Here is a 14,966-nt window from a genome sequence, read left to right as displayed (position 1 = left end):
GGGTGCTTTCAAAACAGCAAAATTGAATTTCTTCCTAACTCCATCGACATGCTTCCCTGGTATCTTGACTTCATGGATCTTCATGAACTCACTCGACGTCCTTCCGATATGGTTGTCAGCCAAATAACTCCAAGCCAAATTTCCAACATCCGATTAGGTGGGAAAGTTAAGAGATTTCCGTCGAGGGTCACACCTGCTTCCTTTGTTGCATCTCGTCCAACTCAGCGATCTCATCCAGAAGAGAGCATGTCTCTGCCGGGTTGGCGATCCAAGCCGTGGTACAGGCAAGGCGAGCCTTGAAATCGTTGGCGCCGGCGGAAAGGAATTGATCGCCAACGTGAAGCGTCTTGCTGCCCTCGATGCCGCCGAAGAAGCGCTGGCAAGCGAGGACACCCCATGACTTGTCGCCAATGTCGACGAAGACGTCGTTTCCACCTTTTGGGCTCCTGTTAGAGATTGCGACTTCACATGTCTGGGGAGCAGCAACTCACCGTTGAAAGCACAGAATGGCAGGCGGCGGCCGACTTCGGACATCTCCAGGATCTTCTGGGTCACCAAGACGGTCTCCTCCAGCTGCTCTCTGGCAAACCTTCCACCGGGATTGGCTGGCACGATTCCGACAGCGCGCTCCTTCCGAATAATCTGTGCAGACAGTCGCATGTTCTTCACACACTCACGCAGGGCAGTCTCGGCCACGTCGAGCAGCAGGCGTATGTCGTCCTCGGTCCATGAGCGCATCTCCTCGAGAATCCAGTCCTTCCTCGGGACCCACTGCAGGAGATGGTTTTCGTCGGCCGAGTATTTGAACAGGTAGCTGCTTTCACCGCCCATGACAATGAGATTTTGCTTGTAGTTAGTTGGCATGTCGGAGGCGCGGATGGCGTCGAGCAGGCCATGCAGACGCTCGTAGTAGCGGGCGCCCTCGGTGTAACCAGCTGCGGTCACGATGCCGATTCTGGTGCCCTTCCGCAGCAGACCCATGATTCGCGGGATGACGGCGTTCTCGGGGACAAGGGATTGGCCGTCATCGTACAGTGTGACGTCGCCATCGAAAGTGATCAAGTCAAGGGGACCGGCACGCACGAGAGACATGACTTGGGCTGTGTTGAGGATCAGGCGGACGTCGTTGAACGAGGGCGCCACGAAGCGGCGGTGGCTGATGAAACGACGCTGATCTTGGTAGACGAAGGCATCGTGGAGAACCAAGGGCGTGAAGAACTTGGACACGGCAGGCACAAGCAACTTGAGCTTTGAGTTCTGCTCGGTGCCGGCTCGCTGGTGGGCGACTGACACATGACTTAGACAAAGCTACGAACAGGTTTAAGGTGCACAAACTGTGGTCGTTGATTAGCTCCTCGACGTCGCGCATGATCTCGCCGTAGCGACGGTGAGCGATGGCGGCCATCTGCTCGGTGCTCTCCCGGCGCGGCTCAAACACGGCCGTCGGCTGCGAGTGCAGCACAAACGGCACCGCCAGCAGGCCCTGGCAGCTCGTCAGCTCGGATCCGGGGAAGACACTTGTGGGGGTTGGGCACCTTGATCCATTCGATCTGCAGGCCACGTTAGCACGCAGTTTGTCATGGCATTGAAGGGACTGAGGTACCAATTGGTCACGCCGGTGCGTCTACGGAGCTGATCAGCGAGCTACGGAGGCCGAGAGCGGGAGGTGAATACGCACCTTGAGTGCATCTGGCGAGTGTCAGCGTGGAACGGCGCGGGGGCAGCAGGGGCAGACTTACACTCAACTCTGTACCTGGTCGTCATGACTGTTTTCTGGAATTCAGGAGAGACAGAGAGGACGAACGTGGCGCGAAGAGCAGAGCTCTGGGCGGACAGCTTCTCCGCGTCGGAGCTGGCCGATCCATGTCACACGCCCGCCACACCGCCCGCGCCCCTCTCATCCCTGGCTCTCTTCTTATCGATAGACCCGCCTAGCCGGAGCCGAGCAATGCACCCGTCGCTAGCGCTGCAGCCTTGCTTGTCAACACCATCCTTCCTCCCGCCGACGCCTCATCTCTGCCCTCCACCCACTGTCTCGCACGCACCTCCGCCGTCTAACCGCCCACCAACCATGGCCGACTCGCAGCTGTCGGGCGGCAGCCCCTCGCTCCCATTGGCCTTGCGCCCCGCCCCGTCCAGCTCCGACGAGGACGAGTCGCTCATGATGCAGCTTCAGCGCATCTCCGCGCAATTCGGCCAATTCCGCCACATGGACGAGGACAAGCTCAGGGACATGGTCGCCGCCCAGCAGGCTGGCGTTGCCGATGCTTCTGATTCCCAGGACGACGACGAGGAAGCGACCGATGACGCGAAGAAGCGCGCCGACGAGCTCCGCGAAGCTAAGGCTGAGATGTTCAGGCACATCAAGTATGGCCCGGCTGGCCCAAATCCGCATGTCTGCATCGCTGACAATGAGTAGTGATGCTCAGCAGGAAATTCTGTACACCATCGACTTCCTTGGCCTTCTCCTCTCCAAAGATAATCCCCGTGGCTCCAACTACATGTCGCCTACCCTGAAGCAGAGTGGTGTCCCCGAGGGATGCTTCGCCTATGACAAGTGGCCGGTCAAGCCACTGGATGAGCGCCAAAGAAAGCAGCAGGATCTCGTCGCAAAGGGTTGGACCATGGAGGGGCTCGGCGCATCTGCGGATTCGCTTTTGCAGGCTGCCACAAAGTTGGAGAAAGAGGTGCGGAAAGAGACCCAATATTGGGGCCAGATTCTGTCCATCAAGAAGCGGGGATGGTCATTGCGCAGGGTGCCTCGTGAGAGCGGCACTCTGGGTGTCCAGTTTGGCTTCCTTGAGGCGAGCGATAGGTTCCAGGCTCGTGGCTTTGCTCCTCTGCGTGCCAAGGAAGACGGGAACATCATCCTTGACCAGGCTCTCGTCCAGAAGCCCAAAACCGTTCGTGTTCGTATCGTCGAGGACGGGAAGACTGTTGGCACTTCGGAACAGAACAGTCTGGTCTTTGCTCAGCAAAGCGACCTGGAAATTGAGGATCTGATCCGGAGAGCAAGAGATTCTCTCTTCGAGCAAGAGTTATTCCACGAGATGACCATGGAGTCCAGGCAACTGCTATCCTACAAAACTCACTTCAGAGATCACGTCATCATCATTCCCGCGAGCCCGGAGGCTGCAGCCAACGCTTCGGACCAAAAGCGAGAGATCCACGTCGATCTGATCGGCGTTGAAGATGCGGACGAGCTCCCCTCCAGGCGCCCCGAGGATGGCTTAGCCAATGATGTAGCGCTCACACTACGTCTCCTGTTATCCTACATTCACAGTCAAAGACTGCGAAAGCGTACCCAGCAGCCGCTTCCGATGACTGACCGCGCTCGACCCGAGCCCCAACTTCCCATCATCCGAACTTTGCTCAACTTCATCTACCACCACAACACCACCACTGCCCTTAGATCATATTTTTCGTCTATTCAGCACATTCTGGCCCGGGCTGGGATATCTCTCAGCACCAATTTTGAGTCAGCATACGCGAACCTCTCGGAGACAATTAAAACCGCCTACTCTGCGCAGAGCCGTCTTCCTGAACTGGATGCTCTGATGGCAGTATTGTCTCGACCCCTGCAGACCACAGCAACCTTACCCTTGCCGTCGACGTTGGATGAAGCTGCAGTTTTGCGTCAAGAGCTCGCAATAACACTTCGGACGCCCATTGCGCCGCATATCCAGGGCAGCGAGGTCAGCCTCACGATACCTCCCGCCCTTGCTGACATCCTCTACCACGACAATCGCCAAGTCCAGAAACGCACCCTCTCTTTTGACACATTTGATGCCCTTAGAGAGTATCTCGACCATGCCATATCTATGGATTTGGCGCTTAACCTCGCCGCCAAGGATCGTTCCGGCTTGCAGTTGAGTAACCGCCATCCGGAGCTGGTGTACGTTGTTAAGAGAAAGGGCGAAGGGGAAAACAAGGAAGCAGTGCTGCTAGAGCTAGCAGCACACATTTCTGGAAAGGAAGGGTGTCTCAAGGTGAGCTGGTACGCTCCCGATACCCAATTGGAGGGTGATGAGGCCGTGTGGCGGGAAACCGACGGGGAAAGCAGAAGCTTCAAGGAAGTTGTGGAGGCTTTCCTTAATGTATCGCCGCCATAGGCTAGATGTCTCTAGATTGAGAGCATGATACCACTTATGGATCTCGTGATGCTGCTTATTTGATTCGTTCTATCACTACTCTACTAGTTTCACGTGAGGACGACGGTCTCTATGGCTTGTAGCGGGTGCGTCTATCTACTGCTTCGCATCTCCCGACTCGGTTGAATTTGCTTCTTCGGCCTTGATTTCTTCGACAATGTTGTTCGGGTCCTTCCAAGCAAATGTCACGTACCTTTGAGGCCAAGTTAGAAAAACCAGCGACTCTACTGAGGTTCGCGATATATTAAGGAAATGACTCACTTTGTGTGGCTTCCACGCGCAACGACTTCATTCTTGTCGTTAAAAAACTTGATGTTCGTGTACGCCAGTGTTTTGCCGACTACATGATGCAAATGTTAGCTTGAATGAGGCGGCTTGTTGTTGGGACGGTTTCGACGAACACTTATCGCACGTCACTTCAGCACGGATGGTATTTCCCTCGGTGCCGCCGGAGTTGAGATAGGTCACTGTAAACAAAAGTAAATCGTGTCAGTATGCTGCTCGCACAACTGTATAATCTGCAGTATTGCTTTGCAGAGGTGTACCATTCAGATCCGTCGACACGCCTGTCGCGAAAAGGCCCCTTGAAGCCACAGCAAGCGAGCCGCCGAGGTCAACTGTTAATACGTGTCAGTGAGAATGTAGGACAGCAAAGGTTGTATAAGTAATTCGCACGTACCCATGCTAGCGATGGTGCCGCCATGGAGGATCTTTAGGCGGTTGGTATGGTGCCTTTCAATGTCGAGTTCGAATTTGACACTGCCTGGTATGGCATTGGTGATGCGAAGCTGATTTTCCAATCAGCTTGGGTGATAATTTGATATTGACACAGCGAAGATGTGTCGGCATTTACAGTCATAAGGAATCTGATTCAATAGCGGAGGGCTCCTTCTGCCAATTCGGGTCCATCTCTTCCGCTGATTTAGAAAACATGTCACGTACATTGTTCAGAAGCCTAGTTAGTCAATTGTCAGTCAAGAGATGGTACGGGCGAGGGGTGAGGTTCTACCTCGGCTCCAAGCCGGAGGTGGCTTGGAATGACTTCCAGACCTGAGGGTTACCGGCGTGAGAATAAGTCCAATGGCATACTGGATGAGAGAATTCTTACCGAGTTCACGAACTTCAACGTTTTTTGAGACATAACGGATGAGATACGACGCCGCGGAGGTGTGATGGAGAGCGGTGACGTCGCTTGCCCCGGGGGGATTCATTCAGCCTTACAGGCAGCTCTGCCTGACTCGCGTGCGCCTCGCAGCAACCGCATTGTAGCTGTGCAGTCAAACCACCAGCGCCCTTTCGTTTACCTTGTCCACCTTCGCTCGCCAGCCCCCGACAATGACCCTGCCCTAGCGAAACGTGCGAACGACGTCGACCGCCCGCCGCCGCTCCGCCATGACGACCTCATCGTCGCAGGCCCTCGACTACCTCGAGGGTCTGTCCGGCGCCATCCACAAACGCCTGTACCAGCAGCCCTCGGCCGTCTTGGCCGTCTTTCGCCGCATGCTGCCTCACTTGGGTCAGCTGTCCGACCGCGACTGTTTGTGCGACATGGCTAACATTTCGGCGTCCCGCAGCGAAGACGATAGTCATGGCGATGCTCTACATGACCGGCCCTCTCCCCGCTACGGAACTAGAGACATGGATACGCGATGATTCGAATGGGTGCGATTACGGCTCCTCCCTCCGACCGGCGCAGCCATATACTAACGCGTTTCTTCGCGTAGAGAAAAGGACAAGGCCATTTCCGTGCTCGAGAGCCTCCACATTATAACCCAAGCGCAAGAGACAAAGGGACAGCGCGCCTACCGTCTTGCCAGCGGCTTTCAGAACTCTCTCCGACAAGCCCTCACCGGCGGAGGCAACCACCGATCTTTTGGCGTGCCATGCGTAGAAACCGGCTCGAAGCGCGTGTCGATAGAACGACTAGACGCCTTCGCGAGAGGGCAGTGGGAAACTATATTACACTACATGGTCGGCAGTGCGGGTTCGGCGCTGGTAGGCGGATCAGAAATCAGTCCTGCGTCCAAGACTCTCTTGGATCTGGGCCATTTTATTGAGCTGAGAGGAGGACGGGCAAGCATCACACAAGCAGGCTTCTCATTCTTGCTGCAGGAAGTAAACGCACAAGTGTGGAGTCTGCTGATCGTGTACCTCGAGAATGCTCACAAGGTATGGCCAGCTTCCTTCATGATAATCGTTGCTCCTGTCGTTGGTGAAATTTTCTCTGCTGCTATCTCCTTCGTCATGCCCTTGACTTGAGGAATGATTGGTTGTATGTGCCGTTTGGAACTCACGACTAACCGTTCAACAGCTCAAAATGGACAATGTCGACGTCTTATCCTTCCTTTTCATGCTAGGCAGTCTTGAACTCGGACAGGACTACAGTACCGACAGCCTGACGGCAACCCAACTGCAAATGCTCGATGACCTCAACGACTTTGGCATTGTCTTTCGCACCTCGTCCAAATCCACACGCTTCTACCCGACCCGTCTCGCCACGACACTAACCTCAGACGCTGCCGCCCTCAACAATAACGACTCCTTCTCCAACGCCCTCAACTCCACATCAACCTCGGGCAGCAAGGGCTACATCATCATCGAGACGAACTACCGCCTCTACGCGTACACGAGTAGCGAGCTGCAGATCGCCGTGCTGGCCCTCTTCACCGAGCTGGAGACGCGCTTCCCCAACCTGGTGTCGGGCAAGCTGACCAAGGAGTCGGTTCAGCGCGCCATCGGCCTCGGCATCACCTCCGACCAGATCATCTCCTACCTCGACACGTACGCCCACCCGCAGATGCAACGCAAGACGCCCGTCCTGCCGCCCACCGTCGTCGACCAGATCCGCCTGTGGCAGATCGAGGGTGACCGCATGCGTGCGACCGAGGGCTTCCTGTTCAAGGACTTCAAGGATTGGGAAGAATTCCGCGATTTGAAGGAGTACGCTGGACACATTGGCGTGCTCGTTTGGAGTAATGATGTGAGGCGCTTGATGTTCTTGACTCGCGTTGAGCAGATTTCGCAGTATATCAAGAATAGGCAGAAGAGGGCGTGAGAGAGGTGTTGGATTTTCTCCTTTTCCCCTGGCCCTCGCGGGACTAATGAGGCGGGTAGATGGTGTTGTCTACACCAACGAAAGATGCGGCTCGTTGGGTGATGATGATAAGACAAAAAAAGAATGATAAAGGCGATCATGAGGCGTTCAGGAAGCAGGTGTTATTTACTGTACGTGATAGAGAAAGACGGTTCTTAGTTGACACTCTCACTCTGCCGAGTCAATTCGGTAAGGAGCACCAGCACTCAGCACTTTTCAATTAGCATCCAACAGTCTAATCCCTTGCCTCCTTGAACGGAATATCGGTTTCTGAATTACCTTATAGCCTTCCTCGTCTCTCGTCAATCGTGGGCTCATGATATCGTAAGAAGCCCGTCTATCCTAGTACTACTTGAATTTCCATCTTGACTAAGGAATGCCGAAAGGAATGATCGACCCCATCATATGCCCTTCCTTTCCCATTAATCTCAGCACTTTTCTAATCCCCCGAATATACCTTGGAATCCCATCCTGATATCGTACAGTCGTCAAATATCGTAAAACCCATAAGGTGCTCTTCTTCTCTACCCAAGCCAACGCCATCTTAAGCGCTCGTCTTTCTTGCAATACCCCTCAGCCTCTCCATGAATCCCATGCCCGTCTTCCTTCCCTTGCCCTCTCCGCCTCTCAGGCCGTCTTCACCCCCACCCACCACATGGTCGCCCACTCTAGCATCCCCACTGCTGGCCACCCCACTTCCACTCTCTCCACTTCCACCCAACACAATCACCGCCGGCGGCGGCATGCAGGAGACGCTGCCGCACCTGCGGGCCCACTCGGCCTGAAAGTCGCGCAAGCTGCGGGCCGCCTCGTCGGAGCGGCAGCATGCGGACAGCTCACTGAAGACGCGGCGGGCACGGGTCTCCTCGCCGCCGTCGACAAAGGCGCCGAACGTGTCCGACACGCGGCCGGAGAGCCGGAAGGCGCGACCCTCGGTGTGGAAGGCCTCGAAGCGCAGCCGGTCGAAGCACGATGCGAAGCGGCCCGCCCAGTAGGCTGAAGGCTGTGCCGTGTTGACGAGCGCATGCGTCGGAGGCTGGGCGCCGTAGACACCGCCACCGCCGCTGGCGGGTGTCGGAGACGGAGGTAGGGCTTGGAAGGACGACGAATGGGACGAATGTGTCGGTGTTGGGGACGATGGAGGCGACCATGCACGGAGCTGACCGGTGGAGATGAAGCGGATTGCTGTCCTCGGATTCGTGTGTGAGTCTTCCAAGCAGGGCGACAAGTGCGAATGGCGTAGGATGGTGGGCGGATTGGCGCCGCTGCCGGGGGAAAGCAGAGATTGACTATGAGCGGTCGAGTGACGCGGCGTTCGAGGGAATGGCGGAGAGAGCGGCGCAAGAAGACCATTTTGGGGGAGAGAGCCTGAGGAGTGAAGGCGAGGAAGCTGTGAGGGGTGTCTGCTGTGAGCGGTGCCGGATGTCCTGTTGGGCTTGATAGTCGGAGGTGTCTCAATAGCGTGCGGGCTTCCCCAATCTTCCACTCTCGCCCCGTACCGCCTGAGCTCTTCATCACCTACTACTTCTGTGACCTCAAGCCCGTCAGCTGGAGCAAAGAGATCATCTGTGAGAGATAACGGCTTGGCATTCTCGCTTGCCATGTAGCGCGGCGTCTTAGTAGCGAACTCTTCCCTGAAGGCCGTCTTTCGCGGCGTGATGAACTGAGATGGCATGGTCGTCGCACTCGTAAGGTTAGGCTGCGTGTACGAGCGCTTGTCCCTGGCCTTCTGTGCCTTCACCATGCCTCCGAACATTTTAGTCGCCGTTCCTAACTGCCTTGCCTCCTTGTTCATGGCGGGCGTGGGCAGCTTGCTGCGGATGTTGGCAAATGAGTTCAAGGAAGTCAGAGAAATTAGATTGTTCGTAGACTGGGCAGTGACGGGCATTGGCTCGTCGGCGCTGCGATGGGGTGTAGGCGGTCTGCTGCGGATAAGGTTGCTCGCTGATTGCGATGGCTGTCTCAATCCCGTCGTCTTGCGCGACGGAGTTCCAGACGGTGGACGCCTGATGGGAGATCGCTGCACAGGTTCGGGGGCGCTAGCTGTGAGCAGCGGGATGTTGCTGGTTGTCTGGCTCCTGGGAAGGCGCATGGACCGGCGTTGAGGAGCTTGGGTGTTGGCCTTTGCAGCTGGCAATGGCGGTGGTGGCATGGCGTGTGAGGCGGTCTTGAAGGACGAGAGCCTGCTTCCGTGGCGGCGCTTCAAAGGAGATGGAGGGTCCTCCCGCTCGTCGGGAGCGACGAGGGCCTTGTACGAGGGCGACTTGGGAAAAGGCATGCCGACTCGATCGCGGCGGGCAAATGGGTTGATGGGGGTTGTGAAAGCGGCAAAGGAGCTGAAGCGGCGGATCTTGGAATCGCGTGTTTCGCTTGAAGAAGTGTAGAATTGGCGTTGCTGGGCAGGTGTGCGGCCCGGGGTGGTGGGTGACAACGAGTCGTTGTTTGGGTTGCCCTGCTGCTGTGCTTCCCATTTTGCCCGCAGCAGCTCAAATTTGGGTGGCTCGATGTGCCTCTCCATCTTCACCCACGCTGTCACTCACTTGATAATGGAAAACACGAAGAATGGAGAAGGACGTGGAGAAGACCTGAAGCTACAGAAGCACCCCGCTCGACGGAAATACAGCTAGGGAAAGCGCAGACTGAGTGCTTGCCTCCATCCACACCGCATCGCTACCTGCGGAAGGAGCAATGTGTGAGATGACACCGACCGAATATTCGAGCCACGAAGTACACTGCTTCCTAAGAGCAGCTGAAGCAAGCATCCGGACGTGGATGTTCAAATGCATCTAGACATATGCTTCAGCTGCCCCCGTTAGTAAGGCGTCCCCTTCGTTGGGCTCAGATGTTCGCGGCCTGTTGCAAAGGTACGCATGATTCCACGGCCTGTCAAATCCAGCCTCTCTTAACGGACGTGTAGACACGCTCGACCTTGTCCATGGTAGGGGCTTCTTCGTACAGCTCCTTCGCTCAATGCGCCACTCTTTCCCGTATCGTGTACCAAAGACAAACAATCGCCTGCGCGTCACCATGCTCTTTCGACCCTCAACCAGGGCTGCCGCATATGCAATCACATTGACAGAAAGGAAAGGCTCGACAGGAATCGGGGAAGTGGGAGGGCCGATTTCGCCTCACAGGCTCGTCGTCGAAGCGCTCTCGGCGCTGTCTTTGAGAGCGATATCGCAGAATCCACTCACACTCGATCCACCGACCCAACGAATTGCCATGGTGCGAGCATCATAAGACATGGAGCGAAAGGATCCACAAGTTTGATGAGTCTTTGGGGCTCCCGTGAGAGTCGCACCGCCGCCCATGGCGGGACACCAAAGCGTGGGCCTGGCAGCCAGGAACGCGCGGGATGGCCTTCCTGATCAGACGGGAGTTGGAGTGAGGTTGGCCAGGGGCTGACAATCTGCTCGATGCTGTTTGGCTGGCCGCGGTTACATACGGTCCGGCGCAGGCACCCCTGCGGCAAATCTTCACGCGCGCCCACCACGGCAACCTCGGCCCTTGCCCGTCGGCGTCATAGAGCTTTCCCCGGCTCGCGGCCGCTTTCAATAGCCTCCTGCCCCGATGCTTTTGCGGGGTGCTGCACATCTCCTTTCACCATGGCGTCCAGGATAGTTACTCCATCAGCCCTGCGGCGCGCCCTCGTCCCGCGCATTTCGCCCGCTCGGCTTTCCGCACTACCTTTTGCTGCGCCGACCACCCGCTCGCCTCTCCGCGCCTACAGACCAGCCCTTCGCGTCGCCGGCCAGAGGCGAACCCTCTCGAACACTGCCCGCACGCGCCTGGCCGATGTCGACGATTCCTTCGACCCCAGTCAAATTGACCGCGAGGCTGATCAAGTCGATGTTTGCATCATCGGCGGCGGGCCCGCAGGCCTCAGCGCCGCCATTCGCCTGAAGCAGCTCGCCAACGAAGCAGGCAATGACGACTTCCGCGTTCTGCTATTAGAGAAGGCTGGCGAGATAGGAGACCACATCGTGTCCGGAAATGTCGTCCAACCTACCGCCCTAGACCAGCTCTTGCCCGACTGGAACTCGGAAGAGAACCCCAACCGCTTCGAGCACGCCACCCCTGCAAAGAAAGAGATGATGCGCTTCCTCACCTCGAACAAGTCCGTCTGGCTACCGGTGCCCCCGCAGATGAACAACCACGGCAACTACATTATAAGTTTGAACCAATTGGTCAAGTGGCTTGGCGAGCGTGCCGAGGAGGTTGGTGTGGAGATCTACCCGGGTTTCTCTGCCTCCGAGGTCCTCTACACCCCCGATGGCTCCGTCAAGGGTGTGGCAACGAATGACCAGGGCATTGCCAGGGATGGCACCCCCAAGGATTCGTTCGAGCGCGGCATGGAGTTCCACGCCCGGTGCACACTCCTCGCTGAAGGCTGTCACGGTAGTCTGACCAAGCAGGTCGTCAAGAAGTACGACTTGAGGAGGGACTCGGAACATCAGACCTACGGCCTTGGCATCAAGGAAGTTTGGGAAATTGACCCCGAGAAATTCGAATCTGGTCTGGTGGCTCACTCGCTCGGATACCCGCTTCCCAAGGACACATACGGCGGCGGCTGGATGTATCACTTCGGCGACAACATGGTTAGCATCGGTCTGGTTGTTGGATTGGACTACCCCAATCCTTGGCTCTCCCCTTACGGAGAGTTCCAGAAGATGAAGCAGCACCCGTTCTACAGGAAGTATCTTGAGGGAGGCAAGTGCATCTCATACGCAGCCCGTACCCTGAACGAGGGCGGTTTCCAGTCAATTCCGAAGTGTGCATTCCCTGGCGGCGCTCTAATTGGCGATACTGCCGGTTTCCTCAATCTCCCTAAAATCAAGGGTACACACACGGCGATGCAGTCGGGAATGCTGGCCGCTGAAGCTGCATACACGGCTCTTAGCGCCAATTCGGATGACGGAACTATTTTCCTGTACGACTACGAAGACAAGTTGCGAAATTCGACCATCTGGAGCGAATTGAAGGAAGTCCGCAACATGCGCCCCTCTTTCCACAACCCGCTAGGACTGTACGGTGGTGTTTTGTACTCGGGAATCACAGCATTCGTCCTCAAGGGCAAGGAGCCGTGGACTTTCAAACACGGGAAGCCTGACTACGCCGCCACTAAGCTTGCCGATCAGAGCCAAAAGATCGAGTACCCCAAGCCGGACGGCAAGATCAGCTTTGACATTTTGACCAGCGTCAGCCGCTCTGGTACCAACCACGAGGAGGACCAACCGGTTCACCTGCAAGTCAAGGACTGGGATGCGCACGCGCTCAAGGAGTGGCCCCGATTCAAGGGCGTTGAAAACCGGTTCTGCCCCGCCGGTGTGTACGAATATGTAGAGGATGAGAGCAAGGACCTTGGCGTGAGGTTCCAAATTAATTCCCAGAAGTACGTCCTCTCTCCACTTGGCCAGAATCTTCCTTGCTAACTCGAATAACAGCTGCGTTCACTGCAAGACGTGTGACATCAAGGCCCCTTCGCAGGACATCAACTGGGTTTGCCCCACCGGTGGCGACGGTCCCAAGTACTACATGACATAAGATACCATAATTTACAGCAGCAGCAAGACCTTGATAGGTAACGAAGCTGGTGAAAAAAAAAACGAAATTTTTATTTGCACAATATGTTCCTCCTTTGTTCTCCAATAGCCGGCTCTTTTCTGAAGCTTGCTCGCGAAGCTTATTTCCCCACGTTGAGCCTTGCGACATCGTCGCTCCTGCACAGGGTTTCCCCGCAAGGACCCACAGAAAATACATGCCGTTGGGGACGGCAGGACGACTGCCAATTCGTGCCCATGCCTAACAGACGAACTAAAAGGGATACCAGAAGCGGAGGGCCATCCGGGCTTTACCGATCAATCCGAGTCGCCAAGCGGCGAACACCTCATGTACAGAGTCATGCAGGTCTGCAGATCCAGCCACATCGAACAACCCAGACGGGTCAATGGTAATGTCCGTGCCTCAATGAATCGCAGCTGACGCGAAGAATGGCCTGTTCTTCAGATCCTTTGCCCCGACACCATCGTGACATCTGGTGACAACTCTGCTGATGATTGCACCACCCTTGTCCAGGATCTACGAATCCTCTGCGGCGTACGGAACCCCGCACTCGAAATGACATATCTACCTGCCGTCTATGCCTTGCTCTTGAACTTGTCGGCCTACCACACCTCCATTCGACCCTCATAGCCACATTCATCCCCCCTTTACGCCAACTCTAACACCACCAGCACACCAATTGCGCCCCTCATGCTTCCATCTCTCCGGGCGCAGAGATGCATTCCCAGATGCGCGGGCATGGTTCCCCGCGTTAGTACCCGCGCATCCGCGGCGGTGCGGAACCGCTTTATGCAGCAGCGCAACATAGCATATGTGCCAGCAGCAGCAACCAAGACCTGCCGGCCCACACCCAGCAACTTTAGCAGACACCAGCCAGCGACCTTTCGTCCAATTCAGCAATTGGCGCGTGCCTCGACCATGAAAGCTCTCGTCTACAACGGCCCCGATGGTGGCGTTGCGCTGGAAGAGCGGCCGGTGCCAGAGCTCCAGGCGCCAGGCGACGCCATTGTGCAGCTCAAATACACGACCATCTGCGGGACGGACCTGCACATCATGAAGGGCGACGTGCCTTCGTGCGAGCCTGGGCGGGTGCTTGGGCACGAAGGTGTCGGCGTCATTTCTCGGGCGGGCTCATCCGTCAGCAAATTCAAGGAAGGCGATCTAGTACTAATCCCGGCCATCACGGCATGCGGAACGTGCCACTACTGCCGGCGCGGGATGCACTCGCAGTGCGACACGGGCGGATGGGTGCTAGGCAACACGCTCGACGGCACGCAGGCCGAGTACGTGCGCATCCCGAATGCCGAAACGTCGCTGTACAAGGTCCCCGAGGGCGTGGACCCAAAGACGGTCGTCATGCTGAGCGACATCTTACCCACGGGATTCGAGTGCGGTGTCCTGAACGCGAAGGTCGAGCCTGGATGTTCGATGCTCATCATCGGCGCGGGCCCCGTCGGTCTGGCGGCCTTGCTGACGGCCCAGCTCTACTCGCCCGGTCTCATCATCGTCATCGACTACGACGAGAACAGGCTGAAGCTCGCCCGCGAGCTCGGCGCACACGCTACTGCCACGCCTCCGCAGGCTGAGGAGACGGTCATGCGCTTGACCGAGGGGCGTGGCTGCGATGCCGTGCTCGAGGTTGTCGGTATCCCGCAGACCTTCCATCAGTGCCAGGAGCTCGTTGGGCCTGGCGGCACCATCGCCAACGTCGGTGTGCACGGCACCAAGGTAGATTTGCACCTGGAGAAGCTGTGGGACAAGAATATTTGTAGGTGCTCATTTTCTATGGGAACGTGTTCAAAGCTGATATCATTTAGCAATCACCACGAGATTGGTCGACACGGCGACGGTGCCGATGCTTTTGAAGCTTGTGGCGGCCAAGAGACTGCCGGCCGAGAAACTCATCACTCACAGTAAGTACACATTCTAGTTGCTGAATGTTCCTCGGCTGATCAATTCAGACTTTGCTTTCACCGACATGATGAACGCCTACAGCACATTCAAGGCGGCTTCGACCAACCAAGCGCTGAAGATTATCATCGAGTTCTGATGATCGAGTTGTGTTTCGAAGAGCATGTGCAAGTTGGAGTTTGGGAGCGGAAAGAGCAGTAAGCGTGTGTGATTGAAATTCCGGGGCGAAGCGGGTGTCTTTGGTGTAA

At 56.5% G+C, this 14,966-nt stretch overlaps 7 protein-coding genes across 7 annotated transcripts; 4 read left to right on the top strand and 3 right to left on the bottom strand.

Annotated features, from left to right (window-relative positions):
* Positions 1-187: 187 nt before the first annotated feature.
* On the bottom strand, positions 188-1,764 carry LTHEOB_480 (Imp-specific 5nucleotidase 1; the record flags this gene model as incomplete). The annotated part of the gene is made up of 7 exons (XM_035513874.1): positions 188-435; positions 492-1,286; positions 1,336-1,483; positions 1,536-1,550; positions 1,604-1,624; positions 1,679-1,689; positions 1,740-1,764. 7 exons carry the CDS (start codon positions 1,762-1,764, stop codon positions 188-190), a joined length of 1,263 nt encoding a protein of 420 aa, XP_035372482.1.
* Positions 1,765-2,071: 307 nt separating this feature from the next.
* On the top strand, positions 2,072-4,112 carry LTHEOB_479 (Mediator complex subunit Med17; the record flags this gene model as incomplete). Its single annotated transcript, XM_035513862.1, has 2 exons — positions 2,072-2,367; positions 2,420-4,112. The coding sequence occupies 2 exons, from the start codon at positions 2,072-2,074 to the stop codon at positions 4,110-4,112; spliced, it is 1,989 nt and encodes a 662-aa protein (XP_035372481.1).
* A 135-nt stretch (positions 4,113-4,247) lies between these two features.
* On the bottom strand, positions 4,248-5,292 carry LTHEOB_478 (Phenylacetic acid degradation-related protein; the record flags this gene model as incomplete). The annotated part of the gene is made up of 8 exons (XM_035513851.1): positions 4,248-4,344; positions 4,413-4,491; positions 4,553-4,618; positions 4,697-4,768; positions 4,831-4,939; positions 5,094-5,106; positions 5,161-5,201; positions 5,260-5,292. The coding sequence occupies 8 exons, from the start codon at positions 5,290-5,292 to the stop codon at positions 4,248-4,250; spliced, it is 510 nt and encodes a 169-aa protein (XP_035372480.1).
* Positions 5,293-5,543: 251 nt separating this feature from the next.
* Positions 5,544-7,206, top strand: LTHEOB_477 (Tfiih and nucleotide excision repair factor 3 complexes subunit protein; the record flags this gene model as incomplete). The annotated part of the gene is made up of 4 exons (XM_035513840.1): positions 5,544-5,667; positions 5,726-5,813; positions 5,876-6,320; positions 6,463-7,206. The coding sequence occupies 4 exons, from the start codon at positions 5,544-5,546 to the stop codon at positions 7,204-7,206; spliced, it is 1,401 nt and encodes a 466-aa protein (XP_035372479.1).
* A 583-nt stretch (positions 7,207-7,789) lies between these two features.
* Positions 7,790-9,763, bottom strand: LTHEOB_476 (4-coumarate-ligase; the record flags this gene model as incomplete). Its single annotated transcript, XM_035513829.1, has 1 exon — positions 7,790-9,763. The coding sequence occupies one exon, from the start codon at positions 9,761-9,763 to the stop codon at positions 7,790-7,792; it is 1,974 nt and encodes a 657-aa protein (XP_035372478.1).
* Positions 9,764-10,850: 1,087 nt separating this feature from the next.
* Positions 10,851-12,789, top strand: LTHEOB_475 (Electron transfer flavoprotein-ubiquinone oxidoreductase; the record flags this gene model as incomplete). Its single annotated transcript, XM_035513818.1, has 2 exons — positions 10,851-12,637; positions 12,690-12,789. The coding sequence occupies 2 exons, from the start codon at positions 10,851-10,853 to the stop codon at positions 12,787-12,789; spliced, it is 1,887 nt and encodes a 628-aa protein (XP_035372477.1).
* Positions 12,790-13,725: 936 nt separating this feature from the next.
* On the top strand, positions 13,726-14,857 carry LTHEOB_474 (alcohol dehydrogenase; the record flags this gene model as incomplete). The annotated part of the gene is made up of 3 exons (XM_035513807.1): positions 13,726-14,575; positions 14,625-14,720; positions 14,769-14,857. 3 exons carry the CDS (start codon positions 13,726-13,728, stop codon positions 14,855-14,857), a joined length of 1,035 nt encoding a protein of 344 aa, XP_035372476.1.
* Between the last annotated feature and the right edge of the window lie 109 nt (positions 14,858-14,966).

This window comes from Lasiodiplodia theobromae, assembly GCF_012971845.1.
Source record: "Lasiodiplodia theobromae strain AM2As chromosome Unknown scaffold_1, whole genome shotgun sequence".
NCBI lineage: Eukaryota > Fungi > Ascomycota > Dothideomycetes > Botryosphaeriales > Botryosphaeriaceae > Lasiodiplodia > Lasiodiplodia theobromae.
This window is presented reverse-complemented; position numbering and strand designations above follow the sequence as displayed.